Below are 24,706 nucleotides of genomic sequence, written 5' to 3' on the forward strand. Positions count from 1 at the left end.
ACCCATATCTGCTTCTCCCTGTGTGGCTGGCAGGTCACCTCTGCTTAGCATTATGCAGGTTTGGGACATGCATGCCCACATGCAAACACAGACGTGTGTGTGTGTGTGTGTGTGTGTGTGTGTGTGTGTTTGTGTCTCCCAGAGGAGTTGTAGTACATGCTCAGATGCACACACACCACACAGCCACCTACACGCATGTACTTTCTCACATGTACATGTGCATGTAGATACATATGCACAAATATGGTGTGCATTCATATGTGTGCGATTTATATGTATACACACATTTATGGCATACACTCTTAGCACACACACTTATACATGTGCACACACATGCTTTGCACGCTCATATATGCCCACATTGTGGTACACCTTTATGCAGGTTCATACACATACCTTACTACCTGTGAGCATGACTGTCATCCTGTCCATGTCCCTGTCCCTCCCACACTGTGTCTGTTTCTCTGTCTTGTTGTCTTTGGTGCCGCCACACCAGTGCCACGATTCTGAGCTGAAAGCCAGCTCTTTGTTCCCGGGCTGGAGCCATGCGCTAAGAGTTTGCTCCCTCCCTTTTGACTCACCTTGAACAAGGCTCTTCAGTGACTTCACCGCCCTTCCAAGGTCACCTTTACGTACCATCCCTAGGGCCTGTGGAGACTTGTGGGTCGTAGATGCACCCTGGGCTCGTGTGCACGGTTGAGTAGCTCAGAGACCTCCGGGGAAGATGGTGGAAGTCTCGTTCTGAGTTACAAGGGACAGGGAGCACTCTGCTTGACACCTGTCCCTCTCAACACCTCTAGAACACAGGGGCACTTTATGCACTTTGTCCCGTTGCTATGGGAGGGTGCCTCCTCTTCATGCCCTTAATGAACTGATGTAGCGTCGATTTATTCATTGTGTCGAGACACGCACAACACAGAATGGGCCATTTGCAGCATTGTAAGAAGCTTGACTCAGAGAAACAAGCCCAGCCGCAGGGTGTGCAGGCCTGCACCGTCTACCTAGAACATGCTTTTTCTTCCAGAGGAAACTCATCCCCACAGACGGGCAGTCCCCAGCCACGCCTCTCAGCCAGATCACTGCGTAGCCCCTTCCTGCCTCTGCCTGTATGTGTGTGGTGGTTTAACTGTTCTGAAATGTGTTGTGTTTCAGTTAAAACTCTGGCTGCCTTCATTATAGTTATTTCAGTTTTCACCCAAGATTTATGCTGTTAGGAGATAATGCTATGGCAAATCTTGCTTTCCAACCTTGGAAGAGTGCACATTTTAAATGCCATGGGGGCGGGGGTTGGCGGAGGGGTAGACAGAACCCTGTGCTTAAAAACATGTGCGGGGAGAGAGAGACAGAGACAGACAAACACAGAGAAAGGAGGGGCGGGGGAGAGGCGCTTCTGTTGCCAAAGCCCAAGCCTTCTACATAACAGGAAACTCTTCATTGCTGAACCCTAGCCCCTCACTGGGGGATTCTAGGCAGGTGTTCTACCACTGAGCCACACCCCAGCCCCTCACTGGTGGATTCTAGGCAGGTGCTGTACCACTGAGCCACGCCCCTCACCTGCAGATGAGCATCCTAACATGCAGGCTTTATTGCACACAGTGTTCCACACGAACATTTCAGTACTGCCTGCACCTGTGTGCTCCTGACACAGACTATAATTTTGCTTAAAAGTGACCTTTTGATGATGTGCATTGCTTCCTTGCTGTGAAGCGACACCATGACCAAGGTGATTCTTATTAAAAAAAAAAAAAAAAGAAAGAAAGCATTTAATTGGGGTTTGCTTGCAATTTCAGAGGCTTTGCCCAGTAGCCTCATGGTGGCATGCAGGCAAACATGGTCGCTGAGACTTCTACATCTGCATTGGAAGGCAGCAAAAAGAAAGATGTTGGGGCTGGCTTGGGCTTTTGAAACCCCAAAGCCTACCTCCCAGTGACACATTTCCTCTAACAAGGCCACACCTCCTAATCTCTGTCAAGTAGTGCCAGTCCCTAATGACCAAGCCTAATATGAGCCTGTGGCGCCATTCCTATTCAAGCCATCACACAGCCCAAGTTAGTGTCGAACTTACTGTCTCGTCAAGGCTGGCGTTAACGTTCCATGATCCGCTATTTCCATCTCACAAGTGTTGAGATTATAGACATGGGCCAAATGCACTTTTTAAAGAAAGCTGGCAGCAAGCCACATGTGGCCGTATAATAAGTCTGTAGACCTGGCGCTCAGGAAGCTGAGGCAGGGGGATTATAAAAGTCCTAAAGTCAGCCTTGGCTGCTTTGTGAGACCGTGTCTCAGTAAATGAGAGGGGAGGAGAGAAAGCGAGGCGAGAGAGAAAGGAAAAGAAAAAAGCGGGAGAAGTGACCCTACTGACGCCGCTAGAGCAGGCTCACTGTTAAACGGCGGGGTTCCCTGTGGCCCTTCTGCAGCGTGGTGCACGGGCAGGGGAGAGATATTTCCCTGCTAACCCAGATCTAAAATGAATGCCTTTTTAAGTTTTTATTTTTAGCAGCTGGCCTACATATGTAGCGTCGAAGTGTAGGCCAGAAAGGTTTCTTTTGCTGCAAGGGGGCGGGGAGGGGGGATATAGTTAGCAAGGTGACCATGATTTTCTCACAGAAAACTCTCACATTAATATGTTTTTCTTCCTACCTGGGAGCCGGGGATGGACAGAGTCCGGGAAGGGAAGATGTCACACAGGCTGCAGGGGCCTGCTGTGCTTACAAGCATTGGAAGATAAACTTGGCATCAGAATGAAGGAGTTTTGTATGTGGTGTGTGTGTGTGTGTGTGTGTGTGTGTGTTTTGCTCAGAATAGTGGCAGGCGCGTCTCTTGTGAGTATGGCAACATCAGTGTCAGTCATGGCGGCTCAAGCTTATAAACCCAGCATCTAGGAAGCTGAGGCAGGAGGATTGCTGTGAGGCCAGCCATGGCTACACAGTGTGGCGTGGTTTCATTTCTGTTGCTGGGATAAAATACTCTGACAAGCAGCATCTTAGGGGGGAGAAAGGGTCCTAGGGTAAGAGCAACTCTTGGAGAAGTCACGGAGGCAGGAGCTTGCGGCAGGTGGTCACGTCACACGCATAGCCCAAGGCAGAGAGAGAACGCATGGGTTCACACTTAGTGCTCAGCGGGCCTTCTCCACTCTTACAGTTGGAGATCCGAAACCAGGCAATGGTGCCACCCACTTTTCAGATGAGTCCTCTTACATCTGTGAAGGCAATTAAGACACACCCCTGTGCCCCCCCGGCCCCCCCCCATGACATGTACACAGTCCAGCCTGATCTGGGCAATCCCAATCCCTCGTTGAAACTCTTTTCTCAGATGACTCCAATTACTTACATTGACAATTGAAATTAACCACTAGAGGTGGCACACACCTTTAATCCCAGCACTCGGGAGGCAGAGGCAGGCAAATCGCTGTGAGTTCGAGGCCAGCCTGAAATACACAGTAAGACCTTGTCTCAAAAACAAACAAGAAGCTGGGGCAGTTTGGAACCCAGCATCCCATGTTGGCTGGGTGTGGGAACCTGTCCAATAATTCAAGTCTCTGAAAGTGGAGATGGATCCCAGAGCAAGCTGGCAAGCAAGAGATTAGTCTCATCAGTGAGCTCTGCATTCGGTTGAGAGACCCTGCCTCTATGAATCAGCTGCAAGAGCAATAGAGAGCAATTCCTGACACCAACTTTAGACCTCCACATGTGTGTGTACCTAGGCAAACATGTACACACACACACGCACACACACACGCACAGGTACACACATCACATGCACCACCCCCGCACACACACACATACACACACTGAGGTCCAAGCCTTGCTCTGCTTTGAGAGGGATGCTGTGAATGGAACATTCCTGTTTGCCCTGCTGAGTTGTCCAAAGTATCCAGTAGTTGTGGAATGTAGCTGTGATTCCACGCTGAGTCCTGCTCTTTTAGAGAGAAAGTAATTTCTATCTATGTGAATATTGACTCCATATGCAGTCCCTACTGTTTACATTACAGAGTCAGTGCTATTTTCAAATTGAATCTCCCAAGTTATTCTTGGGAGATACAGTAGGAGTCAAATGTATCTTACTTCATATTTTTGTGCTGAGGCTGGAACCCAGGGCCCAGCACATGCTGCACAAATGCTCTTCCACTGAGCCACACCCCAGCCTCTCGCTGGGGGATTCTAGGCAGGTGCTCTACCACTGAGCCACACCCCCAGCCCCTCACTGGGGGATTCTAGACATGTACTCTACTGCTGAGTTCCATCTTCAGACTTCTTAGTTTTTATTTGGAGACAAAGTCTCACTAAGCTGAGCAGATTGCCTTTGAACTCACTCTATCCTAGGCATGCCTGGAATGTAATACTTTTGCCTCAGCCTCCTGAATAGCTGGGATGCAGACCTGTGCTACCGCAAGCAGCTTACAGAGTACATCTTAGATGGGACCTAACGGTGAGGGGTGCCAGGCCCTGTGTTGAAAGATGAGATCTGGCATTTCAGCCATCTGTGGTTTCCGCTGCAGCATTATCTGTCACCTCTGAGGAGCAGCAACTTCGATCACCACTGGGGACCTGAGAGCTAGGCTTTCTAAGGATGTACCCAAGGATCCCGGGGTCGTGAGGTGTGGTCTGTGACCCCTTGTGTCTTCCTGCAGAGTCCCTGGAGAAGTGGGAACGCCTGACTGTAGCCGATGCCCTGGAGCCTGTGCAGTTTGAGGATGGAGAGAAAATTGTTGTTCAGGGGGAGCCTGGAGATGACTTCTACATCATCACAGAGGTGAGGGCTATGCAGGCTGTTGGTACCAATGGGCTCCTGGCAGCACCCGAGTGGAAGCCAGTGCTGCTATGGCTGGCGCTCTGCTCCCCTCACCTAGCACCTCCACCTCATCTCATGTCCTCCACGTCATCTCCCATGTATCCACCTGGGAGAGCTGAGATGATAGCCTCACATCCCTGCCCCTGGGTTGTAGGCTGTGCCGATTAAAAAAAAAATGACTAGAACCATGAGTAGGGAAAATGATTGTTCTGGAATGCATCCACTTCCTCCATCCTAGCACCTTAATCCCCAAGACTCAGGCCCGTGTACAGGCCAAGGCCAGAGCTTTGGCACTACTCTGTGTGTGTGTGTGTGTGTGTGTGTGTGTGTGTGTGTGTGTGTGTGTGTGTTGGTGGGGATGGGCCAATCTTGTCAGGGACATCTACCTGACAGGTCATCCAGCAGAACATGGCTGGTTCTCAGACTCCAAGGACCAGGATGATGGCTGACATCCCAGTAGGAGCTGTGATGAACTTCCAGCATGCCTGTCCTCTGGGCATCTGCCCTTAGCCTTATCCCACAATGTTATCCCATTCCTTCTCCTCCTCTCTCCATCCCCCATCCCCCATCCCCTGCCTCATTCTGAAAGTCCTCTGTTCTGAATCTGTCTGTTTGGTCATGAGTGTAGCCTCAGTGTGTGGCTGTTCTGAGTGTCTATGGGAGCCCATCTTCGTGCTGAGAAGTGAAGGTGTGCTGGGAGTGCTGGTATGTGCCTGTGATCCCATTGCTCGGGAGACTAAGGCAGAAGGATTGGGAGCTCTGGGCCAACATGAGCGACATGGAATAAAGTCATCTCAGTGAGGGGGGAAAGATGAGGATAGAGAAGAGCAACAACAGAAGGAATTAGGGAGCCCCAATCATCCTCTTATCTTCCCCAACTCTCTGGTGTCACAAGGATTTGCCACCACACCCAACATTTTTCTGTGAGTGAGCAAACTCAGGTCCCCAAGCTGGTACGGTAAGCGCTTTGCCAACTAAGGTTCTTTCCCCTATGCCTCTCTTCGGCTTTTTGAGACACAGTCTCACTCTATAGACCAGTTTGGCCTTGAACTCGAGGCGGTCCCCTTGCCTTAGCCTCCTGAGGGCTAGAATGACGACAGGCCGTGCCCCGCTCTCTTTGTGTGTTTTGTGTGTCCTTCCCTCTCTTCATGTCTCTCTGGTGAAGGCGTGAGATTTGACCTCAGGGTGCCCCTGATCTTCCAGAAGGATCTGTTGTTTGAAGACAGTGTGGTGCGGACTGCCAGTTACCTTGGGGGGAAATCTCAGAGTGTGGGGCTGGGCTGGGACCAGCTTCCCCCCATAAGCCCTTAATGTCCCCAGTGCAAAAAGGTATTCAAGAAGGCAACTGCTTCCCAGGTGGCCTTAACATCAATCGGCTTCAGCCTTCATTGACGAGACGAGGGAGAGGTTGGGCCTCGTCCACATGAACAGCATATTGTCTGAGCCTCTGCGATGTAACCCAACCCCGGGGGAAGGTATAGTTTTCACAACCTTATAAAATGTGTTTGAAGTGGTCTCCTTGGCAACATGACTTAAAAAAAAAAAAAAAAAAAAATATATATATATATATATATATATATATATATATATATATATATATATATATGTATGTATGTATCTATATCTCCTTCTTCCTCTGTGACCAGCTGAATCTAGGAAGTCAGCCCACAGACCCCAGGTCCAGGGGGACCAGAATGCACCACAGGGGACTATGGAGCTTATTCACACAGCTTGGGGAAGGCTTCGGTCACATCTAAACCCTGTGTGAGCTCCTCTCCTTGAGGCCCGAAGTCTCCTATTTCCCTCACTCCTGGGCTGCCCCTCCCCCGAGTCTCACAGCCACGCCTCATGCTGTGGTGGCGGCCACATTTTCCTAGTGTGGATTTTCTGCAGTTATTTTGTAAACTGTGCCTTTGTCAGCTGGAGGAGGACACTGGTAGTCCTGAGAAACCTGCATGCCAAAGGCCATATCTCTAGTCCCTGTCCCCTGCCCCCAATGGGAGGGTCTCTGAGCCTCAGCTCACACTGGCTGCTTGTGTGCACCTGGCTCCTGCTATGCCAATAAGACATGATTGTTTCTGGAACTGATCTCCACACCACTTACGGGGACATCCAGAAGGGGATTAATATACCATTGGCCCCTGGCAGCCTCCCTACCACAGTTGAACTGGCAGATTAGGGAGTCAGACCGCCCAGTTTACATGCTCCCTAGGGATCTCTGCAGGGCTGAGCCCTCTGAGGCCAAGTAGCTTGTTTCTCATTGCTGTATCCACACCAGCTGCCCCTGAGCTGGATGGGGAAGCTGCCAGCTTCTCAGACACCTGATCCTCAACACTTCTAGAAACCGCTCAGCAGAAGGGTAGGGGCACGCCCACTGGTGGGAGCCAGGCGCCTAGGGACACAAAGGTGGAAGGCACCGGTTGGGTGGTTCAGGGCCCCACTGTGGTCTGAGCTTATTCTCCCCCCCCCCCCGCCAACCCGCTGTGAGCTCACCCTCCTGCCGGGTTCCTCTGTGTGCAGCTGAGGGAGATGGGAGAAAGCCTCCGCTCTGTCTGGCCCTGTGCTTTGGCTGGCCTCCCAGTAGAGGTACCCTGGGCTTGGGGATGGGTCTGCCAGAACCTGCAGGCATGGGTGACCTCATCTGGATCCAAGGTCTCTCACAGTTCTCCAGGAAAACCTGAGAGGAGTCAGGGACTGGGTGAGAGAAAGAGTTCTCAGCAGCTCAGATTCCAGACCTGCATTCCACAATTTGAGTTGTTGCATCCCCATCCCCCCTTCCCCCAATTCCTGGGCCCTGAGGCCCCCCCCCCCCCCCAGTGCACCTGGATCAGGAAGGGTGGCTCTCCATAAAAATCCTGACTGAAATCGGGCAGCATGAGAGGTGTTGCTATGGGAACACGAATCGGATTTATCTCCTCACTTAGCAAATTAATTTTATGAATGTCCACAGTGTTGAGATGACTACAAAACAACACATTTCTCAGCTGCCTCCAGGCCTGGGAACACATCAGAGTGCCTGCCTCGTGCTGCTGGGGCACTGAGAGAGCACCTTTGCAGGAAAAAGGCCAGACAAACACTGCATCCAGGCGCCCCTGAAGGACATGTTTGCTCTGCTCAGGGTCACTGAGTCTGGCCCCGTGCTGGCCCGACTGCACTCCAGGGACCGCGCGGCTCCACAGGGTGTATTTCCACCTCCAACCCATTGACCTTCCTCACTGTCACCGCGGTTCTCATGGGTTCTTGAGCTGTTTTTAATGTCATTCTGTTGGTTCCTACTGTACTTTTTTTGAGAACTTTGCCTGGAGAAGCTTTGGGGACATGCAAGAGCTTGGGTGAAAGCCGTGCTTCAGATATTTCTCTGGCAGATATTTCTCTGGCATCAGCTCCCTTGGCCGTAGGTGTGGCAAGCACCAAGGACCGTTCTGGAAGGCTTCTGAGGGAGCCAGACATTGTAGAAGGACGTGAGGGAAACGGCGCAGGGTTTCTGAAATGGCGCTGTATGTCTGGAGCCCAGGACATCTCAGAGATACAGATGGACACTCTGGGGAGGGAAAGTCTTAGGTCCCTGGTCTGGGGTGGAACTGGCTGGAGATGGGGACTACAGGGGATTTGGCGGGGAGTTGTTGGACCCTGTTAGCCAGGTCCTCTCGGGTAGTTTTACTCTGGGTCTGAGGTAGCCAGTGGAGTGCATGGGTCTCCTGCGTAGGAAAAATTGAATAAGGGATCATGGCGGAAGCAAGGCGGTCAGAAAGGTAAGAAATTGTCTCCAGGTAGGCTACAGTCATGAGAAAGAGCCACCAGTAGATGAGGAAGAGGAGGGCATGCAGGGGACTGGGGTGTTGACGTTCAAGTAGAAGTTTTTGAGGTAGGAAAGGTGTCTATAGATGGCTTAAGCATAAGGAGAGGTACCCAGCTGGAGTGGAACTCCTGATGCTGGACCACATAGTAGAGAGGCTGCGCGGAGGGGCCTGGGCAAAGACTGCATGCTCGCTGCGTGCTCGCTCTCTGTACGGTTCGATGTACACATTGCTGAGCAGGTCTGGCATGGGGGCGTACGAGGTTGGATTGGGGACACATGTACCATGCACATTATATGCTGTATGTGATAACTGTGTGTTGCCTGGATGACCCAAACTCTTCTCACAAGTCAACAGAGGGCATCCAGTGTCTTAGGCTCCCAGAGGTCTCCTGACCACCCTTCTGACACACACTGGGCTTGGCTGGTAGCTACCTGCTCTATCCTCATCAGGCTTCGGCTGGGAGATCCTCCTTTCTTAGTGGAGATACAGCCTTGTCCTCCTTGCCTTAGGGCCATGTGGGTGGAGTCTCCTTGACCCCCCCCCCCACTCCAGAAGAATCACAGTGTATTGGGGGTTTGGGAGGCAGCTCTGACAACACTGAATTTTTCTCTGACCGGGGCTGGAAGGAACTCCCAAGAGCCAAGTAGGGCTCAGAACTCCCTGTGCCTGATGATACCAACGTATAGGGGGGATTTGCTTTCTCAGCGGGGGCTGGGGGACATTGCTCTCATCATGTGCGGCTGGCGCCGAGGGCTCTCACTCACCAGTGTTTCCAGCTTCTTGCCTGGAGTCACTTTGATGAGCTGTCAGGATTCCCAGGGAAGTCTGGCCTCACCATGCTTGCACCACTTGGTGATTTCCAAGTGCACTCTACTCAGACCCCACGCAGTGGGCCATGGAAGCCCCTAAGAACATAGCCTGCCATCTGTAGACTTGTATCCATCTTCTTTCTCATGGAAAGCTAGCATGGTCACTCTGGGTCAGTGGAGCTCGGTGTTCCCTTTAGCCTAGTATGGAAGAAATCCTCCCGGGGCTGTTTGCTAAGGCTCCATCCTGGGTAAATCACAGCTGTATTCTCCTAATGGCTGGATGGTGGATGCTACCGTACATAGGGAAGGAAGCAGGAGAACCTCCTCTTTGGATGAAATGGCCGTACCATGTTGGCTCATGGTAGACAAACTGACCTTCCGGACTCACACTAGCCCTTGGTCCCAGAGATCTCTTCCAGGACTCAGAGCCTCTGCAGCAGGCTGTCCTCTGAGAGTGAGACCCTATCTAATAGTGAAAAATAAAACGAGGGCAAGGAATGTGCTTGCTTGGTGAAATGCTTGCCTAGCATGCGCGAAGTCCTGGGCTTTATCCCTATCACCACATAAACTGGGTGTGAGGGCACATTCATGTGATCCCAGCACTGCAGAGACACAGGCAGGGGGATTAAAAGTTCAAGGTCATTCTTGGCTACATATCCAGTTTGAGGCCAGTGTGCCTTAGAGGCTACATGAGACCTTGTATCAATTAAGAAGGAGGGGGGAGGAAGAGGAGGAGGAGAAAGAAGAAGGAGAAGGAGAAAGAGAAGGAGGAGGAGAAGGAAGAGGAGGAGGAGGAAGAGGAGCAGGAGGAAGAGGAGGAGGAGGAAGAGGAGGAGGAGGAAGAGGAGGAGGAAGAGAAGAAGAAAGGAGGAGGAGAAAGAAAAAGAAGACAACGACATGGAACATTCCTTCCCAGACCAGTATCCTTCCCAGCAGCCCCCACGTCCCAGGCCTTCGTTACAGACATTGGGATCCAATTTCCCATCACCCTTGCCCTGCCAGCCACATGTGTCCCCAGCGAGACAGACGTGGAATGTATCTGCTGGATTCCACAGTCCGGGATTACCCAGCTGAGACTCCTGGCTCCTCAGAGGCGCCTTAAACACTGTGCAGAGGCAGTTGCTATGAGGACGGATGTTTTGCCGGGAAAATCCACAAACAGATGCACAAAATGAGTCTGGATAAGCCAGTCTGGATGAGTTAGTCTGTGGAAGCTCGAACCAGTGCGTCCCACAGCTGCCCACAAAGCCCTTCAGCCCCTCTGCTGCCCTCTGTGCAGGCCTTGGAACACCAGGAAGCGTGACTGTGCTGGGCTCATTCTGGGAAGCTGCACGTGGGAGCAGAGTGCAGGGGCGAGCAGTGGTCCTGCCAAGGAGCTGTCTCCTGACCTCTAACCTTGACTTCCCTCCTGAGGCTCCCGTGCACTGGCCATTGCTGGTCCACAGCCCTAGCGCTGTCTGGGACTCAGCTCCAAGGCTTCAAATGAGGAATGGCTGTCAACAACAGGGTGTAATCTCCACACCCCCAGGAAATGGACTGGGTCCAGTCAGGGCAGAGCAACGGGAGTCGAGAGGTTGCTCAGCAGCATGCGAGTTGGGCCCTGCCAGGTAATGGGATGTGAAGAAAACCAGAGTAGGATCCTGGGGGGGGGGGGGGGGGGGCGTGTCAAGATTGTGGGTGGGGTGAACTAAGACTGGTCGGATATAGTTGGAATTTCAGTGATTAAATATAAGTCACAAGAAGTTTACATTTTAAACATATCTACAAGGACCCTTTCATGGCATTGACTTCCATAGGATGTGGTGGTTGCACATCTGTCAGAATGTCCTAGCTATTTGGGAGGCTGAGGCAAGAAAAACTTTTAAAAATATTTAATTTTAATTTATGTGCATTGGTGTAGGGGTGTCAGATCTTGGAGTTACAGACAGTTGTGAGCTGCCATGTGGGTGCTGGGAATTGAACTCGGTTCCTTTGGAAGAGCAGGTGGTGCTCTTACCCACTGAGCCATCTCTCCAGCCCCAAGGCAAGAAAATTTCTTAAGCCCAAAAGTTTAAGACAAGCCTGAGCAATACAAGACTCCATCACAAACAAGCAAGCAAGCAAGCAAACATGTCCAGTGCTCACACAGACAGTACACATGCATGCACACATAGTATGCCTACCCACACATGCATGCACACAACACGGTCTCACACCCACACACATGCACAAAGCATGTGCATCATTCCTCACATGGCACCCATCACATACACACGGAACATGATCACTTGCACCTACTCTGCACAACACACTCATACACGCAGATCCATTTGCTCAGCACACAAACACACACGCGGCACACACACTCATGCATACACACTCGTTCACAAACAGCATGCACGCAGTCACATGCACACTTAACACACCAACACACACAATCATATGAACACAGTACCTGTATCCATGCGTAGAACAGCATGCACTCTCATGCACACTCATGCACACAGCACACGCCCATAGTGCATTCATACTTGGGTGTATATAGCACAAATACATATTACACAACGGCTCACAATACTCACGCACAAAGCACAAGCAGTCATGTTTGCACAATACTTGTAGTACGTGCCTGTGTGCACCCAAACAGCACACACATCACATACACTCATGTGCGTGCGTGCGCGCGCGCGCGCGCGCACACACACACACACACACACACCACACTGGGTTGCAGGCAGGAGCAGCTGGTGGATCTCCTTTGGGCTGGAAGACCTGAGATCTGGGCATGGTGGTGCCTGTGGATCTCTGACAGAACAGTCAGATCTCCTCGGGGCTCCATTTGAGTTTCTCCCTATCTGGCAGGAGGCTGGGCAGCTGGAGAGGCAGCCTATGGAGGACGCACCAGTGCCCTTAGCCCTAAAACTAGAGCATGGCGGAGGCAGGAAGCTGTGCCTACCAGGCACCTGACACACTCCGGACTTGTAGATGTGGGACACTCGTCCTAGGCTGTGTCAAAGGCCTAACTACTTGCACATGCTTCACCCAGATGCATGTGGCTAACAAGCTTGCATTCTTGGGGTGCATACTCCTGGCTTGAAAGTAGGACTAGAGCGAGGTAGATCTCATCTGTGGGGGTTGCATATATGGCGTCCAGGACCCGGGACTCACTTGGACAAGGTGGCTACAGGGCTCCAGATACCATGGCTGACAAGAAGGAAGGTTCCAGACGCACCCAGCCTATCAGTAGATGAAGGGGCAGAGTCAGTTATGGCAGCACCCTCTGGAGAGACCCTCAAGGGTCACAGTGAGTAGATGGAAGGTGACCTCTGAACTCTCTGTTTATTTGGGCAAGGATGGAAGAAAGTCATATGGGAGACAGTGGGGTGTGGACTGTAGTGGGTAGAGGTGACAGGGACAGAATCACTGGGCTCAGTGACTTGGCAGGTGGTGTTGGGTGGGTGGGTCAACCAGGGTTTGGGGAGATCATCAGGAAAGCTTCTTCTGTGGGAAAGTCAGCAAGAGGGGGTCTACTGTAGGGGAGGTTATCAAAGGGGTCCATCCAAGGGGGAAATCAACCAAGGTATCCATCTATGGGAAAGGATAGCGGGGGGGGGGGGAGGTCAGAGGGGCAGGGGATTGTTAACAAGGACAATGGGTCATGAGGCAGGACAAGGTCAGAGGAGATGAGGGCCACCAAGGATGATGTCAGCCAGCATGAGGAAGCTTTGGTGGCAGTCATCAGGGATGGGGGGTCACTGACGGGGGGGGGGGGGCTTAGCTGAGATGGGAACTGTTGTTCGGAAACAGTTGTGCATTTAGAGACCCGGATGGTCTGAGGGTGAGCTGAGCTAATGCAGACACTAGGGCTCACTCAGGAGGCAGGCAAGGCCATGGGCTCCCCACATGGAGCTTGGCAGCTCATGCCCACCCCCACAGAGCAGCGACCCAACGCTAGTCTAGTAAACTCACTCTCCATGCGCTAGGCTGAGTTTTCCTGAGGCCCATGCAGGGCCAGTGTACAGCCTGCTTCTCGAGCAAATGGTTAGGTGGGGAGGGGAACCGAGCCACAGAAAAGCACGAGAAGCAGACCCCCGAAGGCCAGCGGTGCCCACATACCATCTCACTCTGCTGGCCCCTGCATGCCATGCTTACATGCCCTGGAGTCCATGCGCTTCCTTCGAGCCACTGTTTGTACACCTGCTGGACAGAACCAACCTGGGGGTATTTGTGACAGAGACTGGCTCTGCAGAAGGGGACCCTCTCACACAGGATTTGACTGCCTCGAGCTATGCTCCCCAGGCCCTCGTTGGCACCTGTCCCCATCCCGAGAGCCACGGAATCCAAGTTAATGTCTGTTTTCCCACTGGAGCTGCTGGGCCGTGCCTCCGCCATAGCCCAGACCTCACGGATGAGCCATTAAACACGGGCACAAAAGCTGACCCCGGCCGCCCACCGGGCTGCTGTGTTTGCTCAGTTGTCGAAAGGACAGACTGTAGCCAGCCGTGTTACAGACAGGCAGCGGAGCGAGGCAGAGGGGAGGGCAGAGTGGGGCACCTTGACAGATGACAGCCCAGGCTCCTTAAGGTAGGAGAAGCTACTGAACCAGCAGGAGCACCAAAGAAAATCACACGGGGTACGGGGTGTGGGTGTGGGTGGGTGCTGAGAGCGTGGTGGGGGTGGGGATGCAGACTGACTGGCTTTGCAAGGGGTGGGAGTCGGGTAGCTGCAGTTGAAGTCAACTTTCACATGGGAAACTGTTAATTGTGGTGATCACTTTCTTTAAAACCTATGGGGGTGGGGGCCGCATTTCTTCATGTTCAGGGTTATTGGTTCGATCCCTAGCACTACGGTGGGGGGGTGCCTTAAATGTTTAAAATCGATGTTATGGTTCATGCCTGTTGGCTCAGAACCTGCAAGGCTGAAGCAGGAGGGCTATAAGCTTATGGCTGGTCTGGTCTACAGAATGAATTTGAGGCTAGCCCCAAAACAGGAAGCAAAACAAAACAGCAACAACAAAACAAACTCAGAAGCTGGCTGTCATCCTTGACCAGGCTGGGCTACATGAGAGTCTGTCTCAAAATAAATAAGTCAACTAAAAATAATTTGGAAGGCTGGCCGTGATAGAGACAGTCCTGTAATCCTAGCCCTTGGGAAGTTGAGGCACCAGTGCATCAAAAGCCGGAGAGCAGCCTGCACTCCATGGCAAGCTCCTGTCTCAAAAACAAACAAAAACAACAAAAGCCCACAAACAAACAAACAACCCACCCTTGGCCTTTGGGGTATGTTCCCAGGCCAAGGCAACCTCTGCGCTTCGTGACTGCTGGTTTGTGTAGGTTCACATGTGGTCCTGTCTTGGCACCCATGCACAAACAGATGCGTGATGTGCACCTCTAGCAGCTGCAAGTAAGGCCTGAGTCCCCAGCGTGGGACAGTATTCACGATACTGAGAGCAGTCAACTTCCTCCCCATTACACATATGCTGACCTCCCCAGTCCCAGAGGAGCCGTCTTCTGCGGTCTCTGGGGTACGCAGATCTTATTCCTGCAGGGAATGGGTCCCCCTCCATTCCCAGCATGGGGATGGGCTTGTGTGGGTAAACCCCAAAAGGTACATACATGTGCCTGTGTGTTTGCATTCTCTTATGGGTGCTGGTTCCCGTGTGTGCATGCACAGGTGTGTGTCCCTGTGGGCGTTTGTGTGCTCAGGTGCACAAGCATCTTCATGGACATGCCTGTCCCTAGGGGCCCCAGGCGTGTCTGCAGTGCATCTTCTGCACCTGTCTCCAATTGCTTGTGTCACTTTTCATGTATGGATGGTAAGACCAGCTTCCATGTATGGAAGTGAAGCTAAGCTCCTGTTAAAAAGAGAGTTTTTTTTTTAAATAAAGCAAATAGTTTCGCTTGCTCCCTGTTCTGGAATGGAGAGTTAGGTGGCCTTCAGCTGTGCACGGGGTGTGTAGCGCCTCTTCCTTCCTGTCCACACTTCTCACATAGCTGCCCCTTGGTCCCTCACTCCTCTGCTGGCCTCTTGACTGTTTTCTGGATACAGAGAGACTTGGGCTCTCCTGCTCAGCCAGGTGTGGGGTGTAAGTTGGGATCCTCTCTTGAACCCCCTAAAGATTAATGCTGGTGCCGAGAAAACGTGTCCACCCGCCCCAAGCAGGCCCTGTTTTCCATGCAGTCTCTCCTTCACCCTCATCTTCTCCCTAGCCCCCACCCTGGCCTGGTGCCAGCTGTCGCTCACTCTCTGAGAGGGTGCTTGGTAGCGCTGGCTTCCCCCCCCCACACCAGCTCACTCTGTGGCTAGACCTGGCTGGCTGGGCCCCTAACCTATGGGCCCCTAACCTACTAATCTCGGCATCCTCCATCTCTGAGCCCAAGGCTTGAGTTTCATTTGATGCTTCAGAAGCTCAAGGATCTCTCCAGCAGAGGTGATGGCCCCAGTCACTGCTCAGTTCCTGCTGGGGAGGTGGAGGCCATGAAAGGGAGGGGCTCCAGGGAGGGGGGCAAGGTTGTTAATGATAAGGAACCATGAAACCCAACTAGGCAAGAAGACTGTCTTACTCACAACCTCCTCCCAGGAACTGGCTCCCCAAACAGATCTGGTTTCCCTCAGCTCCACCTCTGAAAGCCAAGCTTTCCCACTCACAAGCTCCCGTGTTTTGAATCTTTAAAATGTCTGGGGAAGTGTTAGGGACTTGGCTTCGTTGACGAAGAGCTTGTTTTTATAAACAAGAGGACCAGAGTTTGATTTCCCCCAGCACACTGGTGGTATGTGCCTATAATCCCAACACTGGGAAAGGTGGACACAAGAGGGTCCCTGGAGCCTGCTGACCAGCCAGTCTAGCTGAACAAGTCAGCTCCAGGCAGTGAGAGACCCTGCCTCAAAAAATAAAATGGAGAGTGACGGAGGAAGAGACTCAGTCCAACCTCTGGTCTCCACACACTGGGCTGTGTGATACAGAAAGAGGAAGCCTGGGGTCCTGGCCTTATAGGGGTAGACCCCACGTGGTCCCTGCTGGCTTCCTTCTTAGGAAAGCACACTTCCTTCTTAATGTTGTAGGGAAAAATAACGTCAAGGGTAGTTAAAAGGAAATGTAGTGTCTGTAACCGCACCCTGTCACAGGCACCCAGGAGTAGATTCTCAGCATCACCTCTGGGCTGTCTGCAGTGGATCTTCAGCTGAGCTGGAATCTTCAAGGAGGAACTTGGAGACTATGAGCCAGCAATTTGGTGTGGGTGCTTTCCAGGCCTGAGCTCTAGACGTGTCCTCTGGGAGGGCTGGCCATTTCCGTGGCCACTAGGGACACAGACTAGACCTTGGATTGGGTGGTGGTTTGTTTGCTTGTTTTCCCCTAGGAGCATTCAATGACAGGAGACAATGGCCTGTCTCCAGCAGATCTGAGAGTGTGTGGAGGGAGCATGCTGCCTTCAGAGACATGAGGCTTTAGAGTGAGAATGGTGACAGTCATGCTCTAGACAGTACATTGGTCAGGGCAGCAAAGGAGCTGCTGTAACAAAGAGCCCCTCAGCAACCCAGGAAGAACAAGGTCTGGGGGCCCACAGCACAGATGTTCGAGCCAACCCCTCTTCCTACAAGGATGTCAGGGTGCCTATGTTGGATGTAAGAGGCATGGAGCCACGCCCCCCCATGTTCACACCCTGCTCTCCCACCTTCAGTCTCACCTCTTCCCTTCTCATCTCTTCCCAAGAGGCTTCAGCCTTCTTTTCCTTCCTTATGTGGGAGGCTCCCCCATTTCTAATTGGCTCCATTTCTCCTCTTTGTGTCTTGGTCACGCTGACTATGTCCCTTCTATGCTCTCCATAGCTGGGCCTATGGTTTGACTGTCGGTTCTGTCCCCTGACATCTGCCGAGTGCTGACCCTTGAGGTCATTCCTGCACATTCCCTGCTATACTCCCAACCCGGGAGAGGCACGGGGCACGCTCTGTCGGTGCTTCCATTTTCCGTGTCTTTTATCATGTAGAGGCGTCGTGTACAGTTCATCCCCGTGGGCATCTTTCTTGGGAGTTGCTGTGACCATCCCGAGCTCACCTATGAAGAAACTGAGGCTGACATGGGATCCCTTTAACTTACTTTGCTAGTGGTACAGAGATGGCATTTGGTGGCAGTTTTGTGCCACCTGGAGGCACCCAGTAAACGACTGGGCACCTTGCTGAGGTCCCAGGGTGGGAAGTAAGAACCAACTTGGATCTCTAAAGTCCCCCACCTATTTTCTAGGTCTGTGAATAGGTTGACGGGTTGTTAGCATGTAGCAACATTAAGTTGGCTTTCTGTGTTTTTGTCATTGGTGTGTGTGTGTGTGTGTGTGTGTGTGTGTGTGTGTGTGTGTGTGTGTAAATGTGAATATAGAGGCCAGAGATCAACCTCAGGAGCCATCCATCCAAGGATGGACAATTAATGCTAGGCTAGGCTGGCCAATGAGCCCTAGAGATCCACCCTACTCTTGCCTTTGCCTCAGTCAGGCGGTCAGCAAGGCTTCTGGGAACTAAACGCAGGTCCCTCGCAAGAGCAGCAGGTGCCCTTAACCACTGAGCCACTTCTCCAACCCAAATGAATTGCTTAAAAAAAAAATTGACATTTAAAAAAAAAATTGTGGAGAAGGGCAGTGCATGCGTAGAGATTAAAAACCACTGGGATTATAAATTTGGGCCGTAAAGTCTAACTTTATGTGAATGTCGAGGGTCACACTCAGGTCCTCATGTTTGTGTGGCAAGTACTTTACAGCCTAACTTCCCCCAACACCACCCAGCTGCGACTTTAAAGACAGGAAGCTCCTCCTGACCCTCAGTCCTAACACAGCAAAGCCAGAGGCAGGATTGCTCTGATTGCTCTTCGTGGGCTCAGAAGCCCGCCACTGTGAGCTGTCTTGACAGGTGGGGCTCTCTCCTCTGTTGAGGCCCCTGGTGGGCAAGACCATGTGCTCCCAGCTTGTGTGCTCCCCACTGTGCTCCCTGCTCACACCGGCAGCCCTGGAGTGCTCTCATGTTTACATGCCCGACTCCATCCATCAGCCAAATTCATAAACATGCGGAGGTCCCGGAGCCAGGTTGGGGAATCCAGCCTCGGGGAGTTGCTAAGGGTGCCTGGGGACTCCAGGCACTGTGGGGCACCAGCTGCTGACCTCGGACGTACTCATTAAGCCAGTCGCACAGCCTGGCCACAGGCTCTAGCAAGACTGGTTCTGAGTGAGCTTGGGTGATGAAGCCCACCTTGCCAAAGAGTGCTGAGGATGCCTTGAGGGTAGCTTTGGGGGGTGGGCACCTGGATATCTAGGCATGGTATGTGGCCCTGGAGACCAAGCAGTACCCATGTGGAGGCCCTGAGGACCAGGCTGCAGGAACCTCAGTCTCAGTGGGTGTTAATGAGATGCAGAAGCCCTCAGGCACCTGCCTGCCTGGGGACTTGACTTAGTGACTGATCAGGGTTTGCGGAAAACCCAGAGCTAAACTCTGGTTCCTTGGAGGCAGGATGCTCAGTGTCAAGCTCACTGTGCTGCGTTGTGTTTGAGAAGCGGTCGCATATGGCTCAGGCTGGCCTTGAATGCAATGTGAAGTTGAGGATGACCTGGAATTTCCTATCCTTGTACCTGTTCTGAGTGCTGAGATTGCAGATGTGGTCCACACCTCCTCCCTCCCTCCCTCCTTTCTTTCCTTCCTCCCTCCATCTTTCCCTTCCTTCCTTCCATTTTAAAATGTGTGTGTGTGTGTGTGTCTGCTTCATATGTGTGGATGTCCATGGAGTCCAAAGGATGGTGTTGTATCCTCAGGAGCTGGATTTGCAGGCAGTTGTGAGCCACTTAATATGGATGCTGATCTTCTGAAGAACAGCAGCTGCTCTTAACCACTAAAACCATCTATCTGTCCAGCCCTAATAGATGCCCTTTTTAACACTTACTTATTTGTGGGAAGGTGACACATGTAGAGAGGCCAAAGGACAACTTTTAGGAGACAGTTCTCTCCTACCATGTGGGTCTTGGAGATCTTACTCAAGTCATTACACATGGCTGCAAGTGACTTGACCCACAGAGCCACCTCAAAGGTCTCTCCGGGGTCTCACGGTGTAGCAAAGGGTGGCCTCAAGCTCATGGCAGTTCCCTCCCCGCCTCAGTTTCCTAAGTGCTAGGATTCTAGGCCTGAACCACAACACCTGACTAAGCTCTGTTTTTACTGGGAATTACTGGCCATACTGAAAGCCACTCGCCATCTTCCTGAGCCCCTGAAGGTGACAACTGGGGACACTGATTCAGGAAGGACTTGCCCAAAAGGAACCACAGTCCAACTGTGTAGCTGCCCATCTCAGGTAGCAGGGTGCGTGAGCATGGGAGGCATTTGGTTGCCCAGACGCCCTGGGTGCCCTACCTAGCCTTGTCTTTAATGTCCCCAGAGGCCGGTGACCTGCTGCAGCTGCTCTGTTAATCATTGAGCCAGCTTAGTCTGCAGACCCACTGCCCTCTCGGGAGTAAGGAGGGGTTGCATAGCTCAGCAGGTGTGTGACCCTGAGACCGTGCTTCTCCCTGCCTCCCTGGAGTCCCCCACCCCCACCCCACCCCAACATCTCGAGACAGCTCATTGTCCTTAAGCCGTAGTCCAAGGTCAGCTCTCAGCATAGTGACAAAGGCCAGCTCCACAGTCCCACCAAGGCCTCTGGGGGAGGTGCTGGGTAGGTCCCTGTTATGGGGAGCTTCCATTGTCTCAGAAAAAGCAGGGTTCAGACAGGCCAGGCTTCTGGGTGTCTGGGAAGGTGCATTAACCAAACCAACAACTCGGAGCTCAGCTCTCCCAGAAGGCCTGGCCGACCCAAAAAGAGGAGAGGGAGGCCGGAGTAGTTAAGGATGGAAGCAACCATGGAGGAAAGGAACCAGGAAAACGAAACAGGCAGTGACCCCTACTCCTACTGCAGACTCCCCATGTTACCCTTCAACAAATGACTCCCCCACATGCCCACCGAAGCAGGTGACCCCCAAAATGTGATACACCCCAACCAGCAGCTCCTGACATGTCCCCCTAACAGCTGATCCACACATGGCTGACTCTTGCCTGTCGCCTTCCCCACAGGGCACTGCTTCGGTCCTCCAGCGACGATCCCCCAACGAGGAATATGTGGAAGTGGGGCGCCTTGGACCCTCTGACTACTTTGGTGAGTTGGGGGGGTCCCACCACTCAAAATAGTGGCATCTCATTCGGGGCTCTAGGCCAGGAGCTGCATGGGAGCTTCGTTAGGCCCCAGGGTGGCTCTGAGAGTTGGGGCAAGCCAAATGCAGCTGTGGCAGAGGCCTCAGCTGTAGTCACTGCCAGTTGAGGTCCGGGACTTGGCCTGAAAACACAGGACTGACAGTCCTGGTGGGTGGGTGGGGGGCAGCAGCTGCTGATCTTGGGGAGAGCAGAGCCCTGGTATGAGACCACAAGCTGCGTATTCCTGTCGCTGCCAAGGAAGAGGGTCCTGAGTACATCTAGAACGTTCTTTCAGCTGGAACTAGGTTATAGGGATGGCTAGACTACATCACAGTGTCTGTTGTATGTGGGGCTGCCAGGCAGACCACAGAACAATGCTAACTAAACTTGAATTTCAGGTAATTAACACATAATTTGTTTGTGGGTATTGGATGCTCAAATAGACTCTCATGTAGCCCAGGCTGGCTTCAGACTCCCTGTGTAGCCGTCCATCCTCCTGCCTCCACCTCACAGGGATGCTTCGCCACTCCTGGTTTACTCAGGCTTAGGGATGGGACCCAGGACTCTATGCATGCCCAGCAAGTATCAATGCTCTATATCTCCAACCCCTGATGTGTTAGTGTATATCAAAATATTCCAGATATTTGACGGGACTACTTAAACTGGGGAATAGTTTGTGCTGGACGCTAGACTTATTTGTGCAGGGCTTTCTATTCTATAGGACGTCTGAGTGAGGAAGATGGCATATTTAAGACCTGTCCTGGGCAACTTATTGAGATCCCGTCTCAAAATTAAAAAAATAAAATAAAATAAAATTCAGGGTGGTAGTGGCACACACCTTTAATCCCAGCACTCAGAGGCAGATGCGGGCAGATCTCTGAGTTTGAGGTCAGCCTGGTCTACAAAGAGAGTTCCAGGACAACCAGGGATGCACAGAGAAACCCTTTCTTGAAAAACAAAAATAGGGGGCTGGAGAGATGGCTCAGAGGTGAAGAGCACTGTCTGTTCTTCCAAAGGTCCTGAGTTCAATTCCCAGCAACCACATGGTGGCTCACAACCATCTACAATGAGATCTGGTGCCCTCTTCTGGCCTGCAGATACATTTGGGCAGAATACTGTGTAGATAATAACTAAATCTTTAAAAAAAAAAAAAAAAAAAAAAAAAAAGAAAGAAAGAAAAACCAAAATAATTTTTAAGAGTTCAGTGCTAACATGCTTGCCTAACACATATGAGGTTGTGCTCAGTCCCCAAGAAAACAACACACACACACACACACACACACACACACACACACACACACACACACACACACAGCCTTTGTAATTCAAGGCCAGGGCTAAGGATTCATGGGTTCAATCCTCAGCACCGCATACACCAGGTATAGCAGTGCAGTTTGCAATCCCAAGGACTCAGGGAGAAGACAAGAGGATCAGACAGTCATCTTCAGCTGCACAGTGAGTTCTAGGCCAGCCTGGGAGAGATGGGACCCTGGCTCAAGGAAAGAAGGAAGAGAAAAAGGAAGAAGAGGCAGGTTCGCTTGGCAGCCCGCTGGGAAGGAAGGCTGTTCTGTAGCATGACGCAGCAGCAGCAGCAGCAGCAGCAGCAGCAGCACCCTGACTTTCTTCTCTCATCCCTCCAGGGGAGATTGCCCTGCTGCTGAACCGGCCCCGCGCAGCCACCGTGGTAGCCCGGGGCCCCCTCAAGTGCGTCAAGTTGGACCGGCCTCGTTGTGAGCGTGTCCTGGGCCCCTGCTCTGAGATCCTGAAGAGAAACATTCAGCGATACAACAGCTTCATCTCCCTCACCGTCTGAGCTTGCATTGCACCTGCATCTGTGGGGGGCCCCGCCCATGTGGCCCTGGGACCCATTTCCCCCATGCCAGGAGCCTGGGAGCTGCTGGCAAGTGGCTGAGTGGGGCTGGTGCCTGGCACAGAGCCTCTCCTTTCTCTGGACTCACTTTTGGAATAAATAACCATCTTGTGCATTTTTTTTTTTTTTTTAAACAAAGGGCAAGCAACAGCGGCATGCCCAGTCCAGGGGAGTGACAGCTGGTTCCCCCCACAGTGGCCCTGCAGCCTTATCTTGGGGCTACCTTATCCCCTCCCAAGTCTTCTGGGCATTCTTTTTTTGTTTTGTTTTGTTTTGTTTTGTTTTTTCGAGACAGGGTTTCTCTGTGTAGCCTTGGCCATCCTGGACTCACTTTGTAGACCAGGCTGGCCTCGAACTCACAGCGATCCGCCTGCCTCTGCCTCCCGAGTGCTGGGATTAAAGGTATGCGCCACCACGCCCGGCTTCTGGGCATTCTTGTCTGGTCCCCATACTTGAAACTGGCCCCTGTATCCTGACAGGTCTCAAGAGTGGGGCCACAGCCACCCTTGTAGCTTTTCCCTAGAGCTGGATGCTGATCTGGACACTGTCCCTGGTCCCAGTCAGAGTCTCCCAAGTCTAGGCCCAACTACAGGACAGACTGTATCAAATGGAGGTGTCCTCAAATGAACATTCAGGTTGACAGCAGAAAAAGAGGTTGAAGGGGGTATTCTTGGTCCCTGCCCACTACCCTCAGCTTCCAGGTAGACCCTGAGGAAACCCAAATAGGTCCTAGCCTCCTATCTGAGGACTGAGCTGTGGCCCTAGAAAGTCAGGAGGTTGAGCCCAGTCACTTGCCCTCATAGCGCTTGGAAAGTCTGTTTCCGGGTAGGCCAGGCACCCTGACCTCATGTCAGGAAGGTTGGCCAAGCCTGTGACCCCCTCACTGGCTGGATGCCCAGATTGGGCAGGAAGCACGGCTGAAGTTGGGGCTTTCCAAATGTGGTGAGTTAGAGCTGAGTTTCCACCTCCCAGGGGCCAGGAGCCACAGCTCCATCAACCTGCCTTTTGGAGACCCCAAGAGACAGCAAAAAAACTCCAACTTGCTGGCTAAAGCTGTAGGCTTTGAGCCTTCCAAGATTGGCTATGTAAAGCTGGAGCCCTACCCCTGCCCCCCAAGCACCTCTCACCTGAGTGTCTCTGCTTCCTTACATGTAAGGAAATGTATTGAAGCCAGGCTTGACCTCACAGCCCTGAACCATCAAGACCCTGTCCCCCCCAGTACAGTGTGATATGAACCAGATAGGCCTGAGGTTCACATGAGTTGTCCACAACTGCTCAGTGTCCCCTGGATGACCGGCATGTCATGAGACGGTGTGATCATTTCTTCTTGCCCCCTGCTGTGCACGTCTAGGGAGGTGACCCTTCCAGCTGGCCATGAGCTCCTCCCTGTGTAGCCCTGGCCATATGTGTCCTGCCTGCACCGTGGACTCTCTGTGGATTCTATGGACCTGCTCCTCCATCCTCTGTTTATGTCACCAAGTGCTGCATGAACTATTAAATGTGCAATGAAGAACCCTTTCCCAGCCTGGGAGGCTTCAGTCTAAATCTTTATATATATATGTCGGTTTTCTTATCTGTTCTGGCCTTTCCAAGTGATTAACACTGATCTAAGAAGCATCGGCTCAGCAGGTAGAGTGCTTTTTCTGCAAATGTGAGGACCTGAGTTCAAATCTCCAGAACCCACATAAAGCCAGGCAAAGGTCTGAACCAAATAATCCCACGGCTCCTACTGCAAGGTGGGAGGAGGGCAGATGGGAGAATCTCTGAATCTGCTCAGAACCAGCTAGCCTGGTATACCCAGGTGATACAAGAGATCTTGTCCCCAAACTAGGTGGAAAGTGAGTACGCACACACAAACGCATGTGCACATACAGGCGTGCACATGCACTAAAAATCATTAAAAATAGCCAGGTGTGGTGGCACATGCCTTTAATCCCAACACTTAGGAGGCAGAGACAGGTCGATCCCTGAGTTCAAGGCCAGCCTGGTAAACAAAGCAAGTTCCAGGACAGCCAGGGCTACCGAGAGAAACCCTGTCTAAATAAACAAAAACAAAAACAAATCAGAAATTCATTAGTGCTGAGCCTGGTCCAAGCTACATAACTTTAGCTCAAACTAAAAGGTAAAATGGAGGCTGTGAATGTAGCTCATTAGTAGAGTGTTTATCCAGAGGCACCACCAGGCAGGGGCTAGGAATGTGTGTCAGTGGTAGAGCACCTGCCTAGAATCCTCCAGTGAGGGGCTGGGGTGTGGCTCAGTGGTAG

General features: G+C 52.1%; 1 protein-coding gene across 1 annotated transcript in view; it reads left to right on the top strand.

The window, feature by feature from the left end:
* The window catches only part of Prkar1b (protein kinase cAMP-dependent type I regulatory subunit beta), a 115,858-nt gene extending 93,450 nt beyond the window's left edge, over positions 1-22,408 (top strand). Inside the window, exons 8-10 of the mRNA XM_051161132.1 lie at positions 4,631-4,752; positions 20,456-20,537; positions 22,213-22,408. Of these exons, the coding sequence (XP_051017089.1) occupies positions 4,631-4,752; positions 20,456-20,537; positions 22,213-22,385 (377 nt within the window). The 3' untranslated portion in view covers positions 22,386-22,408. The remainder of the gene's footprint in view (positions 1-4,630; positions 4,753-20,455; positions 20,538-22,212) is intronic.
* Positions 22,409-24,706: the final 2,298 nt, after the last annotated feature.

The sequence above is a fragment of the Acomys russatus genome, chromosome 19, assembly GCF_903995435.1.
Source record: "Acomys russatus chromosome 19, mAcoRus1.1, whole genome shotgun sequence".
NCBI classification, from domain to species: domain Eukaryota; kingdom Metazoa; phylum Chordata; class Mammalia; order Rodentia; family Muridae; genus Acomys; species Acomys russatus.